The following is a 22,230-nucleotide window of genomic DNA, read 5'->3' on the forward strand; positions in this document are numbered from 1 at the left end:
CCCTCCCCTTAGGTATACCCAGGGCTAATGGTGACCGCTGGCCTCATCCACTATGTGCTCAACCTGCTCCATATCACGGTGCACATCCGCGACGTATGTGTATTCCTGGCGCCCGTGTTCAGCGGCCTGACGGCCATCTCCACCTTCCTGCTGACACGGGAGCTGTGGAACCAGGGCGCCGGGCTGCTGGCAGCCTGCTTCATCGCCATCGTTCCAGGCTACATCTCCCGCTCTGTGGCCGGTTCTTTCGACAATGAAGGGATCGCCATCTTTGCCCTGCAGTTCACCTACTACCTCTGGGTATGTGCAATGGAGGTTTCATATGCAGAAGTATTATTTTTCTAAACATGTAGCTAATTATCAATGCTTTTAGTTTGTTTTTGAGATAACTTCATCAGGTTTTTGCTCAGTCTCTGCTACATTTAGACTTCCAGTCTCTTATTTTTGAGGAACGGTGTTTGAGTAGTCAGGGAAATGGTCCTACTTTCAAGTTTTGCTTGCTTCAGATGTTGAATTATTTATCCACAGCCTTGAAAAGAAAGCTGGCTATCTTTGCAGGCCGTGTGGTTCACAGAATACAACAAGCTGCAGGAGAAAAAAACCTTCACACTTCTTTACAATGAGATGACCTTTCAGAGTACAATCAAACTGGGTTAAGGTGCAGTAGGCCGCTATTTCCAATTAACTTTCCCTCTAAAAAAAAAAAAAAAACAAGAGGTAGTGCTTTAACCAACAAAACATTTCTTCACTTTCAGATGTTTTTTTTTTCTGTAAAATAGTGCATCCTTTTAGTTGCAAAGAAATTATTTATTTTTCTTATCCTTGATCTTAAACGAAAATTTTTTTTCTCTTCCTCCAGCATAAGTTGGCTGTTTACTGAAGCTGCACCAAAACAGCACTCTGCAGCTTTTCAAGATGAAAGACGCTTAAAAAACATTTTTCCACCCGAGTTTGGACGTCTTTCTAGTTGCATCAGCTGCTGCCTTAAAGCCCTGCAGATATGTTCAAATGAAAGCATCATACATGCATGCGTGAAATTTAAATGCTCAGCAATGCAAACAGTTTGATCAGCCAGCCTCTCCTTCTTGATATTAAACTTGACCTTGTCTATAGCGATTTTATTTTTTTTCTTATTTCTTTTCCTTCTGGATAAGTTTAGTGTTCAGATGTTTAGTCGTTTTTATTTATCGCTTTTGAACTGTGCTTAAGCTTCTGCATAGAGCACTTGAAACTATATTAAGCTCGATCTATAAAAACATGCTGCTCTTGGCATAAAATGTACTGTCAAGAATATGAATGTCAACAGGATGAGAGAGCTGTATCAACCCAAAAAAATAGATATTCAAAACATTTTATGAATAAGAAAAATTATGCACAAATTAGCTATGATTTAAACCATAATGTCTGCAGGGTTTCTGCTTTTAGGTCAGTTTACTAAGAGTTAAATGCTGGAGCAAAGTGGGCACATTTTGGTAAATGGCCTGCACATCAGGAGACTTAACCAAAGCGCTTCACGCTTGTACTCTGATGGTGGCAAACTACATCGTAGCCACAGCTGCCCTGGGGCTGACAGAAAGAGGCGAGGCTGCCGTACACTGGCGCCAGCAGGCGCTCTGACTCCACCATCAGTAGACAATGCAGGTGAAGTGTTTTGCCCAAGGACACAATGACACTGAGAGCCAGACCCGGGCTCGAACAGACAACCCTCCCATTGTAGGGCAAACTGCACCTGACGCCACTGTTGCTCCTAATTTTGTTGCCGTCTTTAAACCTTTGTGGGCATATTTGTAAAATATTCTCTTCCCATTAAGTCTTAAAAAATCATCCCCCTTATAAATCTCCATAATGTTCCTGATGTTTGAATAAGGACACGCCAAAATACTATGAGCCACTTAACTAGCCCTGCTTAATATTGCTCTGTGGGATTAAATCAAGATATTTTAGCTGAAAACTAATTTATCTTTGCAGATTTATTTCTAACAGCTGCTGAAAAGCCAGCTGCCTTACCTTCAGAGCCTGCCAAATAGTTGAACACTGTATAAATCTAGCCAAGTATAGGAAAATATACCACAGAAAATTTTCAGACTTATTTCATTATCTTATGTTTTTTTTTAATTATTTAAAAAAGCAATTTTAACATTGATTTATGATTAAATGAGTTTTATTCTGCTGAAGTTTCTCCTCCAATATCAAACTCAAAACTTCCTCAATTTCAATTGACTTCTGCCTCTAAACTCTTACCTCTGCTCAAGTTTAAAAAGATACTTAAACAGTTTAGTTTGAATAGTGAGCATTTCTTTGTGTTTTTTTTCAATTTTAAAGGGACACTATGCAACATTTTTCAGTTAATTAATGTGTTCCATAACGTTATGGATGACTAAATGAGTCATTTCAGGTTGAACAAAGGTATTCTCGGCCGCCCTGGTGGTCTGTGGGGGAAATACTGCACTTGCAACTGCAGGAGCACCGACCCGCACCCACAGGCTCAGAAGTCTCGTGAGAGTCAGTCTTGCTTTACGGCGAGAACTGCTACACCCCCCAGTTAAAAGCATTCTCGTTGCAAGCACAGTGGCAATCTTTGTGCAGTTATGCTACGTTCACGCAGCAAAAGCAGCAAAATCGCATCTGCTGCTTCATTTTTGCTGCTTGTACCAGTTAGTACTGACGCGCGGCTGAAGCAGTTTTGCTGCTCTGGCTGCAAAAGTGTGTCTGAGGCGCGTTGGGCGGAGCTTCACTATCCTTTCTCTGCCTTGCAGCTATATTTGCTGTGATCAGTGGGAATAAAGTGGTTTTAATATGTTTTTAAGTGAGAAAATACACCTGAAAACGTAATCAGTGTAGTCAGTTCATCCAGATTATTATCCTGCCTTCAATATTTTTTCTGTCGGAGCCGCTCAGACCCCCACATACCAGGGATGCGCCGACAGTATGGATCCCTTCATCAGCAGCGGTTCACCGCGGCAGCTGGTAGGTGTTTTTCATCTAAATAATCCAAACTGCATATTCTGCCGGCAGATTTCTGCCTTTTAAGTTAATTTAGGCGTCAATAAACTGTTTAAGAGCAGTGATCATCAGCGCTGTGTCTCTCTCCCTGCATTAAACGCACGACGCGCTGCTGCAGCCGCTCAGACGTGCAGCGCCTGCAGCTCAAAACGCGCTGCGGGACCTTTGCATGTAAACTCGCTGCTTCTGTCGCGCCAGCTACATCCAGTGTGAACGCAGCGTTAGTCATTCGCTGCTAAGCTCAAAACAACCGCGCCTGGCTTGACGGAGAAACCAGGAGAACAGCTGAGCATATTTACGACAGTGCACTTTTACTTTCGCCCTCTGGAGGGAGCCTCACTGGAAAATCAACACCGGTTGCATAGTGTACCTTTAATAAACATGAAACAGTTTGACATATCTAACAGTGCTTAAAATAATATTAAATCTCTATGGATCATTAATAAACATCAGTTGAACAGCAGGTATGCAAGAATCTTTAAGACTCTTAAAATAACTGCAATGTATTTGGCTAGATTTGATTTTGAAGTTAAAATATTTCATTAAAATGCCATATTTATTTCTTAAAATCTCTAAAGGTGTTCAGATAGTAATTTCCTTCATGCCACTCTGATGCGGAATAGCATTGGCCTCCAGCCTTGGAAAAAAGCCTGATTAGTTGCTGCAGTCCTGATTATTTCTATTCAACCTTGGTTCAGTTAGCAAACTGTAAAAGAGCTTTTGTTTAACACGGCAGAGGCGGGTTTCAATTTTTAATGGAAGATCAGAGGGTGTTTGTCCAATTTTATTTTACCTTTGAGGCATCGATTTTAATCTGTATTTGAGTGAAAACAGGCCGTGACTCTCATCCAGGTAGAGGGTCCAGGGTGGCCTCGCTGCTGCTTGTCCAACTGTATGAACACCATTAGGCTAAACAGGAGTTTAATATACAGGCTCCAACACTGTCTGGACAAGTCTGGCATTTTATTTCAGTATTTTCCAATAATGAACATTTCTTCCAGACTACTCTATCACTCTGTCTAAATGGTTTATTTCCTTCCTTGCTTCCTTCTGTCCTTCCTTCCTTTGTATTTTCTCTATTCCTTGAGTCCTTCCTTCTTTGTTCCTCGTTTCCTTGCTTCCTCATAGGCTTCTTCTAACCCTTTTTTTCTTCCTCCTTGCACTTCCCCTTTCCTCCATGTCCTTTGGTCTTCCCCTTCTTGTAACCTTACTTTTCTATCCTTATGTCCGTTTTCTGTTATCCCTTCCACCTTTTCTCCTTTCTTCATGGTTATTTCCTGAAGTTTTCCATTTGTTTCATGAGTCCTACCATGCTTCCTTCTTTTCCTTTGTCCTTCTTGTTTCCTGTGTCTTCCTTAATATCTTTGTTCTTTCTGTCCTTCTTTCCTTCCATCGATTTGTAAAGCTTTCCAGTCTTTATACTCTTAGGCTGATTGATACTCAGAAACCAGGTTGTCTGCGGGTGTGTCGCAGGGAACGCAAATGTGCCTCTGCCGCATCCACAGACACTCTGCTGCACCTCCACAAAACACACTATGCGTATTTCTTGTTTGGTACCTTACTGGTTTGTTTGGTTTGTATGACCGCCATTGTGGAAAACGACTCGTGAAGATGGACCAGCTAGAAAAGCGGCATGCACTAGAACGCTGGGACCCTTTTTCCACCTGGATCCCCGCCCTTTTTCGCCCCATTGTCGCACAAACTTGCAGCCACTTCCTCACCGCCTCAGTCATATTTAGATCCACAGCTAGTTCGTGTTGTGGCGTGGAATAAAATAGTGCAGGCAACGCTCAATAATGGGCATAAATCAAAAATATTTGCAACAAGCTCACTGCGACACACTGCTGCATTAGTATAACCAGCCCTTTAGTCTTCGCGACACAAAGAAATAAGTTACACAAAGATAAAAGTTAATCTTTCAGGTTTAATATTTTGAAATAAATCTTAATGAATGAGAGGTTAAAAATAGTTAAAACATCTCTGTATCCTTACCCATGTTAGTCCCTACCCCTTTAAGCCATTTATCAGCACATGACTGCGAGGGGTTTTACAGTCATATGACTTGTTGCCTTTTGAGGCAGCTTTGTATCTTTGTGTCTTATCTGATTCGAAGCCGCAGTTTATTGACCAGCTCTTGGAGCTCGTTTCTACATTTCTGGCCTAACGACAAACCCTGCTTGTGCTCTGACTCAGCAATCTAACCACATTGATAGTTCCGTTCTTTAACTTAGATCCTCAAACACACTGTGCACATGTTTGCCAAATGCCTGCTTCAAAAATATGCATCCTCTATGTGGGCTCTTACATGTGCATGTCAAACCGTTCATATGGCAGACAGGGACAGGATGTCAAACACACAATTTTGATGTTTTGCCTCCAAAAAGACAACTTCTCCTATAGAGTCATGTTCAGATATTAAAATATGGCAGATGACTTAACAGATGAACAGGTGGTGGTGCAACTTTCAGCTTAGTTTTTATGAAATTCAACCTTTAGGCATCAAAGAAAATAGCCAAACGATTTACAATGAACAAAAGGGATTTTTTTCCCTTTTAACTGATTTCAATGATTGTTATGAATAATAACAGGGAAACAAATGATCTCTTACTTTTCTGCAGAAGTGACCATTTTAAAACCAATAAAAAAATATGGAGTTCACGCCATTAATTCTCTTGCATCTTAAGCCAGCGTTGGGTTGTCATTGCTAAAACGGCAGCTTCCCTTTTTATTCCCTACAGTAGAAAATAACGAGCCTGTTCTAAACTTTGATATTTTCCAAAATACTGCCAACTTTTCCAAAGCTCAAGGATATAAAACGCAGCCTTTCTGCAGAAAGTCTTCCTCTTTAACTCTGCCTGATTGATCCACCTGTCTTTTTTGCCTTTTGCTCAGTTTTAAGCCGTTAGTCCCTCTATAAACACCTGTTTGGTTTCAGCTCAGTACTGTATTGTGACAGGCTGGCCTGCACTTGACCCTTGTTGGCACAGCTGGATTGACTTTAGCCCGTGTCCATAATGAGAATCCCCCCAGCTTCCTTTACAGCTGCTGGATAGGAGCCAATTCTTTGAAAAGTGTGCTTGTCACAGTGGTGACTTCTGGAAAATGGAACACTTCAACATTGGAGAAATCATTTCAAGTTTAAGGACAAAGAATAAAAATGCTGTGCGCTTCCACAAAAAGGACTTTATAGTTACACCAGTGCCTTACATAAACACCACAGACGGCCCATTCTGGATTTAGAACGCTTTCCCAGGCAAAATGTTACTGATGTGAGTGTTAAATTAGAGAGGAGCATGCGTTTTAAAAAGAAAGAATGAGAAAAGGGCCATGCATCAAACGGCAGACAGAAACCTGGCAGCCTAACCGCAAACATGAGAAAAAGGAACCATACACAGCCTGCAAAAGATCACACCACTCAGACTTGTTCACACTTTGCTGTGTATGATATGGATGCATGAGTGTGTTTGTGTGCCATTGGAAGAATTGGATTCCAGGTCAGTTTGACCAGAAAAGTATAAACGTTCAGTTCATTCACCTTTTAGATATACACAAGGAAAATTAATACAGAGGGTCATATATTTATTAAATTGTTGTGTAAAAAACATTTATATCCTCTTTGTTCCCCTTTACACTTTGTGTACTGCTTTGTGTTGGTATTGCATAACTGAGGAAAAGTTCAAGAGATTTTAGTTCTATTGCCAGGCTTTGTTAAAATTAAGATTGAAAAGGAAAGGTAAGGAAAGTGGGAAACAGAACAGAGTTTAGTTGAGATGAATTGAGCTGCACAGACTGCAGAGTCAGCAGAAAACTGAGCAGAGGGCTGCAGCTGATTGAATTTTGGAAGAATTTAGCTGCAGCTTCGTTCTGACTTTTTTAACCACATCATGACAGAACCCATCCGTTGTCTTATAAAGTACAGTTATGCTGTTAGTATAAATGTAACGTTGGAAAATTCAATGGCAGCAGACCAGGGCTGTAACTTTTTAACCTTTAGAGACGACTCCTAAATATCTGCCCCGACGGTGTCCCCCCCTCAGCTTATGTGTGGAAGAGGTAGTAGAAGACACGTGTTTGTTTCTGCTTCATCATAATGGCTTCTTGTCATCTCACGTGGTGGGACTATATATCTCCGAGTGAGGCAGGTGTTCCTCGCGGCAGCCATCACGCCTCTTAAGGCGGCATGTCATGAGCGGAGCGGCGCCATCAAAAAGAATCACGCTGCACTCATCTTACCCCCATTCACATCTTCCCTTCAATTTGGTGAGAGCCTTGGAAAACAATCATCCTGGCCATGCACCAGTGCTTCCCATTATCAGTCTCATTTACCCACATTTGTCTCCTCTCCATCCTTCTCTTGAATTGTCTAGCTTTAATTGTCTTTGTCGTCCTCTGTCTTTGTCTTTATCAAGCTTTGTTTCATCTTCCTGGTTTTTCCTAACTTACCTTCTCTTTCTGTATTTTTCATTTTTATCACTCATTAATTTCTTTCCTTAGAATGGCATAAACAGCGTCTTTCTCTCCGGTGTCAGGCCAATCAGCATTATCAGACTTTCATTTTAAGCACCAAAAGAAACCCATTCAGCTCTATTCTCTTAATCTCAATGTTTATCCCCCCTACAAACCCCAAGCCAAAAAGTGAACACATCCAACTATAATCTATAATTGAATCCACTCACATAGAGGACAGCCATGCCTTTCGTCTGCATAAGAACAACAGTCGCCCAGCACACAGTTGCACAGCATCCCCCCCATCTTTTTTAACCCTGCACACCATGGCTGCATTGTTGTCCAGTAATTCCACTCTTTCTCTTCGCTCATATTTAATTAGCTGCTCTGGTACCACACTGAGAGACTTGTGAGGCTATACAGAGGCAGCGGCCCTGAGGGGGCAGCCACAAGTTGAACACTAGGCTGCATGTGGCTCAGCTTCTGTAGTTGGGTTGCCTGTGTTGTCGTCGTTGTCTGCCCCACAGGTTTCCTCCAACATTTGGAAAACTCTGGAATTTAGATAAAGGGTTTTCTCGATCAGGATAAGAACATAAAAGTATTTTATCTTAATCTCCCTATCTCCCTTATAGACACAATGTTATAAACCCTTCTAAGTAACATTATACCCATCCATAAAATGAGCCTGAGTAGGACCAAGGTCTTCTAAAGTAATCTGGACTTTTATTAAAGAAAATGTTGGATTGCTGCTTTTAAAAGAGTGAAGAATCCACATTTATGGGCCAGGGTTTTTTGTGCTTAGCGTTTTTTTATTAAGCAAACCACTTCAAGGGTTCAACTGGAGCAAGTGCTTGGTTAGTACCATACTTCTGTTTTCACATTTTTTTCAGGTTCTCTGCTATTTTCCTTTCTTCTATGTTCCATCTTTCTCTGTCCTTCCCCCCAATACATAAAAAAGCGAAAAAATAGTCAGATAAATTAATTGTATCCTGAGTTTGCCATTGTATGAGGTTGTGTGGGTTTCGATAAATGGATTCTTACAGGAGGAAAGTTGTAAATAAAGCTTATATAAAGGACCAGTAAATGTGGTGAATCTTTAGCTTGTTAAAACGGACGGTTCAATAAATAGTTTCTATGTTCAAAATAAATTATTGCTTTTGTCTTTGGGAACCCCAGTCGGCCTCAGCAGATGGCCACTTACAGTGCTGGAGGTTCTTAATGTTAAAAGGGAGTTTTTCCTCTCCACTGTTGCTACAAGCATGCCTGAAGTGAGGTTTAACCATTCAAGTAAATTAATCGATGCAATCAACTAGTTTTCCTTAGAAAACTTTGAATCAGGTTGACTGTATGATCTGGTGAACTGTAAAGTGCCTTGAGATGACGTGTTGTGAATTGGTGCTATATAAATAAACTGAACTGAATTGAAATATTGTCATTCCCCATAAGAATGACCTCACAGATGGTGGCTATTCATTTTAGATCCCATTAGTGTTTTAGTCGTTGCAGTGCAGAGACCTGGTGGACACTCACGTTTGGGCGTTCTCTTTTTTTGTATCCAAACAGCTGTTTATTTATTGCTTAAATCACATTTATATTTGTTTTAATGGGTAGTCTTCTTTAGTTAACCTCATACAAAGAGTCTAAATGAGATTGAATGCAGTTGGACTGGAAAACAAATTAGACGAGAAAAACTGCCTTGTTGATTGCATTTTTTTGTTTGTTTTTGTTTGTGTGTGTCTGTGTGTTAATGTTCAAGCTTTCCTTTTACACATGAAGTGGGGCAGTGGGTTTCAAAGCCATGGTCTGACAGTGCAATATGCCCAAAGGTAGATGGTCAGAGCTGGTTATTAGTCACATCTGAAAACAAGCATCATGGTCCAAGTTCTGAAATAAGCTAAATACAGTTCTTCCTACAGCCTGGCAGCGAGAACTATTCAGTTTATTACAGACACAGCTTCCTAGTCAGGCAGAAGGAGATTTATTCACATTTATCTGTTTCTGTTATTAATTACTACTAAAATCAAATGGTAATACTACATTTATTTATAAAGACAAACTGATCAATGGTTAAATGCATGGTAGAATACTAAAATAGACCAATAAATAAAGACTAATAAATGAATAACTGATGAAAAACTAAACAAGTTGATGAAGACTAAATCAAGACTGATTTTAAATAAGAAGTGAAATTGGCTTAAGGTGAAATGGGAAATGGAATTCAAGAAAATAAATAAATACAAAATAAACAAGCCTCTGAATAATTTTTTAGTGCATATTTGCAATGAATTGCAGCTCTATTTCAGCCATTTTTCTCTTCCAAGGAGAGAGAAAAAAAACCCTTTCTCCTAACTGGGGCTTTAACTGCGTTGTCATGTCAACCCATATAAAGCTACGAGGCTCCAATTCTCTCATTTCCTCCTACAAGCAAATTCCTTGTTGGCAAGAAGTCAGACTATCGTCTTCTGACCTGTTCCTTTCTTTTTCGGGATATTCTGACCTGCACTGGCTATATAAAGCACCACTGCTGTTTGTAGCTTATTGATCCAGGGGTGTGTGTCGGGGTATTTTGTGGACCGAGACCACCTTTGTCCAACAAGCATCGATTCCTTTTTAGTTTAAGTAAATGAGCTTTGCTGAATGTAATCAAGCTCTTTGACACCTCTCACCTACTTAACCAATCACTATTGTATTATCTAAATGTAAAGGAATGTCATTAAGGGTTTTTAATTGTGAACTAGGTTTGTTGTTTTTATCAGTTTCTATTTCAGTGTTTTCAGGTCTACAGATCGGCCAAGTTTAACCCACTGTTCTGCAACAGAAACACTGTTTTATGTTCATGATCAACATGTTATGATAAAATTTTCAAAAGGCGTTCTGTTATATATTGAATATGAATTAATGTAATTGATGCGAGATAGTGCTGTATCATTTATAAAATTATAAAAAAGTCTAAGCCTTCTGCTAGTCTGGTGTTATCTGCTCTAAATCAGAAAAGAAAAAAACATATCAGAAGCTTTATTGCCAAGTAGTGTTTTACGCATATGAGGAATTTGCCTTGATAAAGCGCAGCACATAAATAGACATACTGTTGACAAAATTGATTTTGAAATGAATAATTTGGAATAAACAAGTTGTATAGAGAAGTATAAATAACAATTAGCAAGGGGAAGGTCTCTTTAGAGGCCCTGGTTTTGTTAATGAGGGTAGCTGCAGTCGGGAAGAAGCTGGTTTTGCAGTGATAGGTTTTGGTCCTGATGGACAGCAGCCTCCTACGGATCTCTTATTGTTGGACATTAGAGCATTTTACACACAGACCAATGACTTCTCTCCTCTACTCCTCTTTTAGGTGAAATCTGTGAAGACTGGCTCAGTGTTCTGGACCATTGGCTGCTGTCTTTCCTACTTCTACATGGTAAGGGCTGGTAATTGGAGACCTGAATTATACATGTTACATACTGTGTTTTTTTTCCCATGTGATGAAGAAATGTGATGGTTAAAGAAATTCAACAAAGTTAACAACCAGCATGTGCAGCTGTGCTTATTTTTATATTTGCTGATCTGACGTTAGCATTCAGGTTTTTATTGTGTTTAGATCTAATCAGCCAGACCTCATTCAGAAGAACCCTGGAACCAAACGTTTGCCTCGTTTAAAGAAGAAATTCAGACTCTGCTCATAGACCAGTTTAAGTTGCCTCAATGGCTTCTATTCAGACCTTCTCACTATCGCCCATTTAGGAGCAAAGGATGGTCTAAAGGACCTATCCAACTTCCAGGATGTGTGATTCACAGAAAACCTCGTCTTTATGTCATCTAATGCAGCAGCAGCTACACAGAATCTCTCCAATCAGCTCCGTCAGGGAATCTTTAGCCGACCTTTTATCTGTATTTATAGCCGAGTTGTTTCGTGATTGATGTTTGTACTGACTCTTATATCTCAGACAGAGTCGGGGTGATGTTCCAACAGTTGTATTGAGTTTCACCTGTCTGATATTTTAAACGGGTTTTAATCAAATTCAAGAAAATCAATAATTCAGCTGTGATCTTAAGTCACTTTACCTTTCTGCCTTTAATGTTTATCCAATTTAGTGTGTTATAATCTCTACTGAGTTAGTTTTTTTCTCAATTATTCCATCTATTGGCTGATGCAGCACAGATTTTTATTTCTTAAGCAATCGTGAAGTGTGCCGACACCAAGCATCAGGAGGGAAGTGGCTTTTGATAGAAAGCTAGAGCTGCATATTTCCTGTTATTTCCGTGTGTCATCAGGTCATTGATGAGGGCTGGAGGATATTGGGAAATCATGCAAATGAAATAACTTGAGCATTTTGACTATCATCTGTGGACTAAACGGCTAACTGTGAAAGTCGTCTTCCTGAAAATATGACGGACATACCAAGCGGGAAGTCATGGCTTTTTCAATGCAGCAGCCAACAAATCACTGAATTTAGTTTTCCATAAAATGACTTTTTCATCTCAGATTTATGAAAAACGTATAAAGCTGAACAAAAAGTAGAAAATGAAACCACAGTATATATAATTTATTATCATATACTGTATTTATGCTGTGCTGAAAATGTATAATTTATATCAGACTTTTTTTTGCCACTTGTAATGCAAAATAGTCGAATTTTGCCTTCTTTTTTGTAAGTTAAAGATGAAATAAGCAATATATTCATGAAAAAACAAAATGAATTGTATTTTTGTAGAAAAGAGCAAATCATTGTTGCAGGGCTGTGCAATATGGTGGAAAATTTATTGATAATTATTGATTAGCTTTTTTTAAAGAGATCCGCACTACCACCTACCGTTCTTGATTTGGGAATGAGAAACTAAATCCGTATTTAGTACTTGCATCTCCTAGAATTGGGTGTCTACTGTGATGCATATCATGGTTGTTATATTGCCCAGCTGGAAACTAAAGTTAGAAAAAGGCTCTGATATTTTCTTGATTAAATAAATGTGTAGTTTCTTAACTTTTCAGGTTAAATGCTGCGAAAGTCACTTTTTGCAAGCTCTTGCTAAATTTGATTTTAAATTCTGTTTATAGGAGTAAAAAAAGTCTATTTTTAATCCTACTTAGTATGAAATATAAAGATACATTTAAGAGATGGCTTATTAAAGAGGTTCACTTTGTCTTGTACCAACATTTTTCATTTGAAAATACATAAAAAATTCTGATGCACCCGAACCAATGCAGGAAAACTCTTTGCCTTATTTTCTCTGCATACACACCTCCTACGCTCTACCTTCCCCTAACGACCTCTCCAACCATGTCTTAATAACCTGTAGTAAAGTCTCTCTCCTCTTTTGCAATTTCATGGGAATCTGTGACAGTTGTTTTGTAGGTGTAGTCGGTGCTTGGCTGCATTATTTATCAATTCAGACAGACTCCCTTTGGGGGGTTGATGAGAGATGAGATAAAAGACAGTTCAGACACTGTGCCTCAGCGACAGATTGTTTGCATGGGCGCCTATGAAAATCTCCGGCGTCTCCTTCATTCAAAGCTAAAGCTATTTGGCCAGTAGCGAGACAGATGTCAAATCCAGCAGATTACTGAAATCCAGCTTCATCGGTCACACTGCAGCGGGGGGACCGAATCGACGAGAGATTACAGGGAGAGGATTGGGGTGAGAGATGAATAGAACGGCAGACAAAACAGAGGGGGTACATAATGGTGCACAGAGAGAGGTGGTAAAAGATAAGGAGGAGGACAAAGAGGACAGAGAGGAAAGGAAAACAAAAAGATAAGACCTGACTTCATTGTCCTAGTCAGCAGCAGTGAAAACATTTAGCCTTTCTTCCTGCTATGATCCTCTTTTCTTCACACCCACACCTTCCTCTTTGTCCGAAGTGATCAGATGTTCCCCTCTAGACAAGTCCACCTGCAAAGAGCAATAAACCAAGCTTGGATGTCTCCATTAATAACTCTGGCATTATCTGCACTGCGAGCACAGTGTCTGGCATGGCAGACAGTAGTGGAGACACTGTAGATTGTTTCCACCGCATTATTTGATCAGGATACAGTCAAGGTTAGATAGCCCAGTGATGCTTAATTGAATGTGACACCCTCATTAAGGAAATACAAAAATGGAAAGGAAAGGATCTTTTATTTCTTTATGTTGGATGAGTCAAAGGAGAAATGACAGAGGTGGTTAAGATCAAGAGAAGGATGGAAGTGGTTCAAAGCTCAGATGAACAGAAAAGCTCAGAACATAGTTGGAAGCTACACATCATCATCTGAGGCGGAAGCCATGAGGCAAAGCTGGACTGTTGATTACCAAATTCCAATTCCCTAAACCCTTCAGCGTTCTCTAATAAAGTAACCTGTAATGTCAGTGCGTGTCAAAAGCCCTTTGGCTCAATCAAATGCTTATTAAATGCTCTGAACACCGGGCTCCTTAGGCGCCTGCTCTTAAGACTGTCATTTAGCCAGACTGAAAAGTCTTACTGAAGCATGACTGGAGAGAAAGAGAAACCTGTTCATCCATGATTGGCTTTTGAAGTTTCTTAACCTCTCAAAACCCACCCACTCGCCGGCGGCTACTTTTATAGTGTTTACAACTAATAACTCAGAATGCATTGAAATTACAACTTTAACATTTTTACCAATATAGACATGTTAGACATTGTTGGAAAGCTTAGATTCTCCACAATTCAACCAAGTTCATTTTATGGACATAGCAAGCACCAAAGCACAATTAACACATATATAGCAGCATGTCAAAATGTAAACATTCCAAACCAGCCACAACAACATACCTTTGAAGGCATCCAAAAGCTGTTTTATAAATCCAGCCTTCAGAAGTTTATATTTAATTTGTCCATAAGGGTCCACAGATCAAAAGTAATCGTGAATATTTATGATAAAAATTTTCCATGATGATAAAATCACCACTTAACGTCTGGTTTTTGACACCAGAAAAGTTAGCTGGTCATAGCTAATCCTTAGCATCTTGCTAATAAGACTTACTTCCTCATTTGTCATAAGGGTGTGCAAAAATAATCATCATAACGATGCATTGCGATTCAAATTTTTGTGATCTACTGCATCGATTCTTGAAGGCAAGAATCAATTATAATAAAAAAAAAATGAACAAATAAAATACATTAATCATTGGCGCACAAGTGGAATACAACTTCCAGTCCAGCAGATTTCGCTGCGGATGTGTTGACGCCCGCTGCCTTGTGTCACAAGCATTTCCAGCCGTGGGATACTGCAACGAGTCATATGAAATAAAACATGGAGGACACTATGAAAATTCGCCCCGCGGCTCCATCACATTTCAAGTCAGATGCTTGGATACATTCTGGCTTTAAAAACAAAGAAGGTAAAAATGAAATACATTTGACGCATGTAATTTGCAAAAGGGGAAATATACATTTGAATGTTTTAGTTTCATTGGTTTAAAGGACCACTGAGGCCATGTAAACGGCATTGATTATCCTAATTTTGTTATTTTAAGTTTGATGAATCCTAAGATCTTTTTGTCAGTGTGTCCACGCCAGTAATAGTAATATTTCTGTCCAGTATTTGTTTTCATGGCAACACCTCCAAAAGTCGTTTCAATAAATACAGCTATGTATGAATTCAGTTGCTTTCAGTTATGTATCAAATGAAGACACTATCCAGATCATACCCAGCCAGTCAGCCACTGGTAAAGGCTGTATCTTTTTCTTACAGTGTTCAGTGAAAATATTGCAATGCATCGTAATTAGGGCTGCAACTAACGATTATTTTAAAAATCGATGAATCGGACGATTATTTTTTCGATTAATCGATGAATCGGACAAAAAATATTTTTTTATATTAACCTCTTTATTCCAAAATAAACATTTTAGACAGAACAAACAAGCACACAAGTACAGGTTGCTCATTAACTGTACTGGTGCAATATGAAAAATAAATGTTTGTGTTAAAACTACGCAAACTTACATGAGAAATGTAGCTGTACATCCACAAAATATAGGGTACTTTGTTTCATAAAGCGCAAAAAAAGACATTTTTGTTTTTAAAAGCCCCTAAGGGGTTCAAACAATAGCCCCCCCCCATTTCAACAAATGAGTTTTTTTTAGACTAGAAGAGTTCTGCCTTTTAAGACAGGAAAATATAGCAGTTAAAGTTGCTACTTGAGAAAATACTCAACCATAGAGATAAAAATAGCCCTGTGATTCAAATTATAAATTGTATTTGGAATAAAAATGAGAGAACTAGGGGTGCTAAAAAACACATCCTCCAAAGACAGATATTTACATGGGAATGTGGCAGATAATTAATTGACATATTACTGATCTTGCTGGATTTTATTCTGCTTTACTTCCATAAATTGCAGGATCTTCTTTTCTTTATCTTTGCCAGAAGATTTAAACTTTAAAAGCCTTGCCCTCATAATTTGCAAGTTAATTTATTTATAAAGTAAAAATATAAACGCTGCTTAAGCTAATTCAAATGAAATTAAAAGTAAAATAAGTAGCCAACCTTATCACTGTCTGTAACCTACTAACACGGTAAGGAAAGCATCAGATGAGCTACCTGAGAAACTAACGTAACGTTTCCCCACTTTAAAACCAAACAAACATGGTGGTTCCGTGCCATGTTAATTTCTTTTGACAAAAGTTGCATGTTACGACTTTTTTCGCTTTACAAAGCGCAAGCTATTTTAATTATTGTGATCAATTTGTGCCGTCAATCCCGGTGCATGCGCGCTTCATTTGCAGTCTGGACGCTGAGGCTCTGACTGCAGCGCTGAGAGGGACTCCTTCGGGAAAATGCGGTTGGGATGGGGGAGGCGCCCCACGGCAGAGTAGGAACGATACATGCTTTCACGTAAGAGTCTCCAAAAGCCGCCAGTGACACCGTAAAAAGTCGGCAGATTTGTCGCTAGTCGCTTTTTTGAAAAATAGTCGCTGGAGGGGTCTGAAAAGTCGCTGAGTTGGCAACACTGCACCTCAGCGCTGGCTCGCTCTGCCGTATTTTTTTTTTCTTCCTCTTTCAGTCAAGAGGCAGTGATGACGGCGCGGCGGATGACGCATTAATCACGCGACACAACTAATCGATGATGAAATTCGTTGCCAACGCTTTTAAAAGTCGATTTTTATCGATTTTATCGATTCGTTGTTGCAGCCCTAATCGTAATATTTCAAGTATCATGATGCATCGTGATAGAATCGCATCGTGGCATGTGAATCGTGATTCGAATTGAATCGTGACTTCTTTGCCAATACCCACCCCTAATTTGTTATCCTGCAATGTTTGGTATGTTTCTTTACATTATCTTCTTACCTACAAGACTAATGTGTCCACATCTTCGTATCGCTCGATTTGACTTGTGGAGAGCCGATGAAGTCTCACAAGGGCTCCTTTCCTGTACGCCAATGGCGCACAGAGTAGAGTGATATTACGCCTCATAGAGTCTGGATGTTGGTGGTTAAGACCACATGGGCTGTTTGTCTTTGTGGCCAATGAAATAAGGGTAGACATGGCTGGGTTGTATAAAGCACAGCCGTGTTACCCGGCTTGCATAAGAGTGAAATGCACTGCAGAGGCTGGATCAGTGCGCGCAGCTCAAAGCTGAACACTAACAACGGTCCAATATTTTTGTCAGTTTGGATGATTTTGTTTTGTTACAATGACTAAGGCTGATAAAAACAAAACAAAATACAGCTCAGAAGAGAAACTGGAGCTTATTTTAGCTTGAAAAGCAGCAGTTTCACTATTTTCTATAGACGTTTATGTTATCTTAGGTTTATAGATGTTAATGTAATTTGTTATATACACTGATTCTGAAAAAAGTGGCCATCAAAATGCCTCAGTGTTATTCTATGGGTCAAATGGTTGAGTAAAAAGCATTTGGCACTGCTAAAGATAGATTCACTGTCTACCCCTCGAATATGGCACAATCTGGCACTTTGGAGAGGTTTGGGGACGCTTGGGAAAAGTTCAAAACCCGACAGCTCTGGAACTGTTATAGCTAGAGGTCTGATTTTTTCTACACTATTCTCAAGCAAGTCTTTATAACTGCTGTTCAAAAAAGACCTATCATTTTCAAGAATAAAAAAAAAACAATTTTGAGTCATGTTTGAACTGATGCAGCTTAAGCTGTCTTTTACTCACCCAATTTTCATTTATATTTTCAGAAAAAAGGTGTTAGTTTTCAAATGATGTGTCACACATGTAATTTGGGCTTACACTTCCTCTGTTATTTTCTTTTCCATTTGGGTATGCAAAATAGGGGAGGATTACTTCAAATGAGGTGGGAGTTTGGTTAGAATTCAAGTAGTTGTTAACTTGAATGCTGTTTCACACCCTCATTTCATATCTGCTGAATAAGATACAAGGAAAAGGGAAGGTTATGTTGTTTTCAAACCTTATTTTTGATTTAAATTTTATTTAGTTTATTTATATAGCACCAGAAACTGCCCCACTCCCACAGACCGCCACTCTGGGTCCCTGAGCAAAGACCCTTAACCCCCACACCGCTCCCCGGGCGCCGCACAATTGCTTCCCACTGCTCCCAAAGGGGATGGGTTAAATGCGTAGAGTTCTTTTCGTTGCTCTAGTCTGTACTTGAGACAGTGTAATGACAATAAAAGCTGGGGAAAAAAGAGAGGAAAAATTCAATCAATTCATAACAAAAAACGTATAGTCAAACATACATTCCAGTTGGAATCTGCTGTCGAGCTTCTTTGTTTCCCGCATTTCCTCGCTGGGAAGATAAGATAGAACTTGGGGTTGCAATGTACTAACCAATGTCTTAATCTAAAGTTGATTGATCTCTTTCAATATTGATTAACTGACGATTTTCCTAAATTGCATCCCCATAGAACTAAATACAGATCACTTTCCAGCAGCACTACGATCATCATATAAACAGAGGTACAGTATATTAGATTTGACCAAAACCTTTCCAGGCATTAGAATGGCCTATTCAAAGTCCAAACCTAAATCCATTAGGGAATCCTGAGTTCAGAAACTCTGTCCAATCCAACTGAGCTTTAGCTATTTCCAGTAAATGTACTCTAATAATCCTAATGCTTATTAGGACCACTGTGAATTCATGAAAGGCTACAAAACCAAACTTCCTATATTGGTATGTTTTAGAAGCCATGCATCATATATATCTTCTATTTCCCCCTTACGCTACTTTTTGTTGTTTTGTTACCTAAAATTCTAATCTGCCCCTGCATAGAGAGAACCCTCCGCCTGTTGCGTGGTGCGCTCTTTAAATCCTCTTCAAAGGACCTCAGTGGTCATCTGATAAGCCCGACTTGAAGTGCAAAGAGCGATAAACGCTGCTGGACTCTGTTCCAAACATGTTAAGATTATTGCCCTCTGCTGTCTCAGTCTAGCGTTGGAGGACGTGGTTTGAAACACAATTCGTTAATGTGAATCACAGTTAGGCACGGAGAGGAGTCCCCATCTTTCCATGTTTTCCTCTTAAGCCCCAGATTTACATTCTTCTTGTTGTATTCTTTAATTAGCTGAATAGAGGAAGAGCCTGTATGCTTTGATATGCAGACTTTTCTCCGAGGGGGGGGATGTCCCTGCAGCTACTAAATAGATTGTCTTGAAATATAAGCATGCACATTTGTTGTCTGGATTTGTAATCACATTAGTGTTTGAACAACTTCCTTCATGCATTATTCATTTACAGCCATTATCGGGTCAAAATAATTTTTAGAGCTCTAGTTTTAAACCAGATTAAATGTAGATCTAATGAGCTTCCATCAGCTTCTAATTTTCTGATATTTTAAGCCAATTTACTCACCAGTGTCTAAAAATACTTAGTAAATGAGTTTCTCTGTTCGAAGCTTTCTCTTACTGGTTTGTAACGGATATTTTAAGTCTCATGACGCAGTTAGAAAGGAAATGACTTCAGACTTCCTGACTTCTAGATATATAGATGAGGCTTCATGATAGAATGCAAGATCGGTAAAGAAACGGGAAACTTTTACTAATGAACTATTACTAGCTTAAAGAAATGTTTGGTCATTAATCAAACTAACCTGGTATTTCCTGGTTTGATTAAAAAACATGTTCAATTAGTTACTCCATGGTTTAAAGGGGCATTGCATACATTTAAAGGTCAAGTTTTCTTTTCTATACAAAGAAATGAATGAAATGTGCAAATTGATTTTTCCCTCTCTGGTTGGATTCTCTGGGTGACTTTCTACATGCTATTTTACACCTGGCTATTTAGTTGAGTCTCCGCCCTCATTGGCGTATTGGTGAGAGAATGCGGTTGACTATTTCTGAAGATGGATCAGTAAAGGCCAGTCATTAGTGAACTTCAAACCCCATCACAGACTGAGCACAAGAGTGAGAAATTACGCTTTTATCAAGGGTGGCCAGACTGCTGGAATCTGATGTGCAGCAGAGTAATTCATGAGTAAATATTGGGGCAGTTTACGTAAAATGGCGAGACCTCAGATCTGCCCTGGGAACAGAAAGGGACCCATAGCGCAGTTGTTCCTCTTTTTAAGCTGCTCTGTTCAAAACAACTGCTAGATTTATAACTTTGGCCAAAATACCCAGCCCGACCTGATGTATAACAAAGTCCTGAATCGATTCGATTTTAATTCATACAGTTCTAAATCAATTCATTTCGATTCGATCTGTTTTTACAATAATGAAAGTGGTTCAACTGTTTGTGTTTAATATGACAGGACAAAAAAAAACAAAGTGCAAACTTGTAAATCAGACAGTTTAAACTTGAGATGTTTACAAAATTGTCTCAAAAGTGCAAACTTGTTTGTGAGAAGTGAAAAAGTAAAGCCTCACACGAGCAGGTAGACATGACACAGCAGACATGCATGAGCTGCATTATCTCCGCTGTACAAACCATATTTGTGGCGTTGTCTGTAACAACCACAGGGTTCTTGCTGGTCAGCCCCCATTTGTTAATGTCTTCAGTCAACCTATTGGCTATATTTGCAGCTGTCTGGCTTGAAGTCATCGTGGGGGTCTGTAGCACGAGATACGAGGCGCCACTCACCATCAGTGTAGTGGGAAGCCACCTTAATGTCACATATCCAGCACATTATCTTTAGCGGTTTTAAATCCAATATGGTTTCAGACAGACTTCAGTTGGGACAGCTTGCTGAGCGTGTGTGTTACTTGGGTCGGCATTTGAATGTGAACGTCACGTGCGTCACTATAAAACTAATCGATCTCATTCCCTAAACATCGATTTTGCAAAAATGTAAAGGAATCGATCCAAAATAGATTTTTTTTAACCCAGCCCTAACATCAAGCGACATAACGCCTCTCAACAAAAGATATGTGCCGTCTCTGCGGTACACTACCATGCTTTTTTCTTTTCTCCCATGTACTTTCACAACACCGGTGTCATATGAGCTTGTCGTCAGAGGGGGGAAATTCTGCAAGAACTCTGGAACCTGCACTTTGCTCTTTTAAATCTAATATATTAATACTTAAACTCTTCTATGAGAGGTGCTTCAGGATGTTGCAGAGCTAGAGAGCTCCTCCAGTGAGAGACTGCTGTGTCCTAAATGTACAAAGCAGTGTTGTTATAGCTCCTTCCATCAGGAGCGTCTACCTGCTGTTTTTGCCTTTTTCATTCCTGTTTTTATACTTGGTTACACTTTAGTTGTATACTTATGGTTGTTTAATTATTTTATTTTAAACAAATAATTGTTGTGATTCTGATTTTCTTTTTGTTTTGTTCTTTATACTTGCATTTACCTTTTACTTGCTGTTTGGGACAGATGGTCAAAAACTAAATCTGCAAGGAGACAAATACTTTACTTACGACTGTCGCTTAGAGCAGGAGATATATATAAAAAATGTATATATAAGGGTTCCTTTCCCACAGTTTTTTTTAATTGAAGTCCAAGGACAAATTTTTCCCACATTTTTCTCTGCAGCAGTACCTTTTCCCTATGCCTTATTTCAATGCCTTGCTCTTACTTAATGGTCTTCTACAGTCGATAGGAGTTTTTGGGAGCTTCCCAGACTGTTGTAGAAACAGGATTTTAAATTGGAGTCATTTTTGGCATGATGCACCGAGGGAATTTAGATTCCTTTCCAATGTGCTCTCCCCGACTTCCACTTAATCTTGCTGTGCAGATTTAGTTTGCCTGACTCCACAGTTCATTAAAAAATTAACACTGCAAGATGTCGCTGCTCGCCCCTTGCTGTGTCTGCAGTGTTTTAGTCAGTTTCCAGATAGACTTGATGAGCTGCTCCTGTGTCAACACTGGAAATGAGTGTTAAATTGAAGTCATCTTTGTTGTTCGTTCAAGTTCTGGTTCACAGGCTTCTAATTGGTTGTCGCTATTTGAGACAACAGATTCAAGTGACTGCCAAAAGATAATTGCACCAGCAAGAAGCTTATTTAGATTAGTTTTTAATTTTCTGCCTTAATATTGCACGGGAATCATCTGTAATAAAACTTGCCTGTTTTTCCTGTGATTATAAATGTGTGAACATGTTTATTTTATCATCCTTTCCTGCTGCAATTAGGCCTGTAACCAGTGGATGTAGAAAATAAGCATCAAACAATATGCATGTATGCAATCGCTGTTCCCAGTTTGACTTTCCAGCAGCTTACATCTTATATTTGATCTGAATTATTTGTTAACCAAAAAAATATATTTTTAGAATTTTTTGAATGGCATCTTAAATGCTGTAATACTTTATAGACCTCAATTGCTTTGATCCTCTATCGATCCTATATACTAAATTGATATATATAAGATTGATAAAACTGTCTCTTTTTAAGTTTATAGTTGTTGGCAGATAAGGACACAGTTTTACACTCT

At 39.2% G+C, this 22,230-nt stretch overlaps 1 protein-coding gene across 1 annotated transcript in view; it reads left to right on the top strand.

The window, feature by feature from the left end:
- The window catches only part of stt3b (STT3 oligosaccharyltransferase complex catalytic subunit B), a 117,934-nt gene that overhangs the window by 58,516 nt on the left and 37,188 nt on the right, over positions 1 to 22,230 (top strand). Inside the window, exons 3-4 of the mRNA XM_038277021.1 lie at positions 13 to 300; positions 10,796 to 10,861. Coding sequence (XP_038132949.1) covers positions 13 to 300; positions 10,796 to 10,861 — 354 coding nt within the window. The remainder of the gene's footprint in view (positions 1 to 12; positions 301 to 10,795; positions 10,862 to 22,230) is intronic.

The sequence above is a fragment of the Cyprinodon tularosa genome, unplaced genomic scaffold (genome assembly GCF_016077235.1).
Source record: "Cyprinodon tularosa strain WSP-4 unplaced genomic scaffold, ASM1607723v1 ctg13, whole genome shotgun sequence".
Classification (NCBI taxonomy): domain Eukaryota; kingdom Metazoa; phylum Chordata; class Actinopteri; order Cyprinodontiformes; family Cyprinodontidae; genus Cyprinodon; species Cyprinodon tularosa.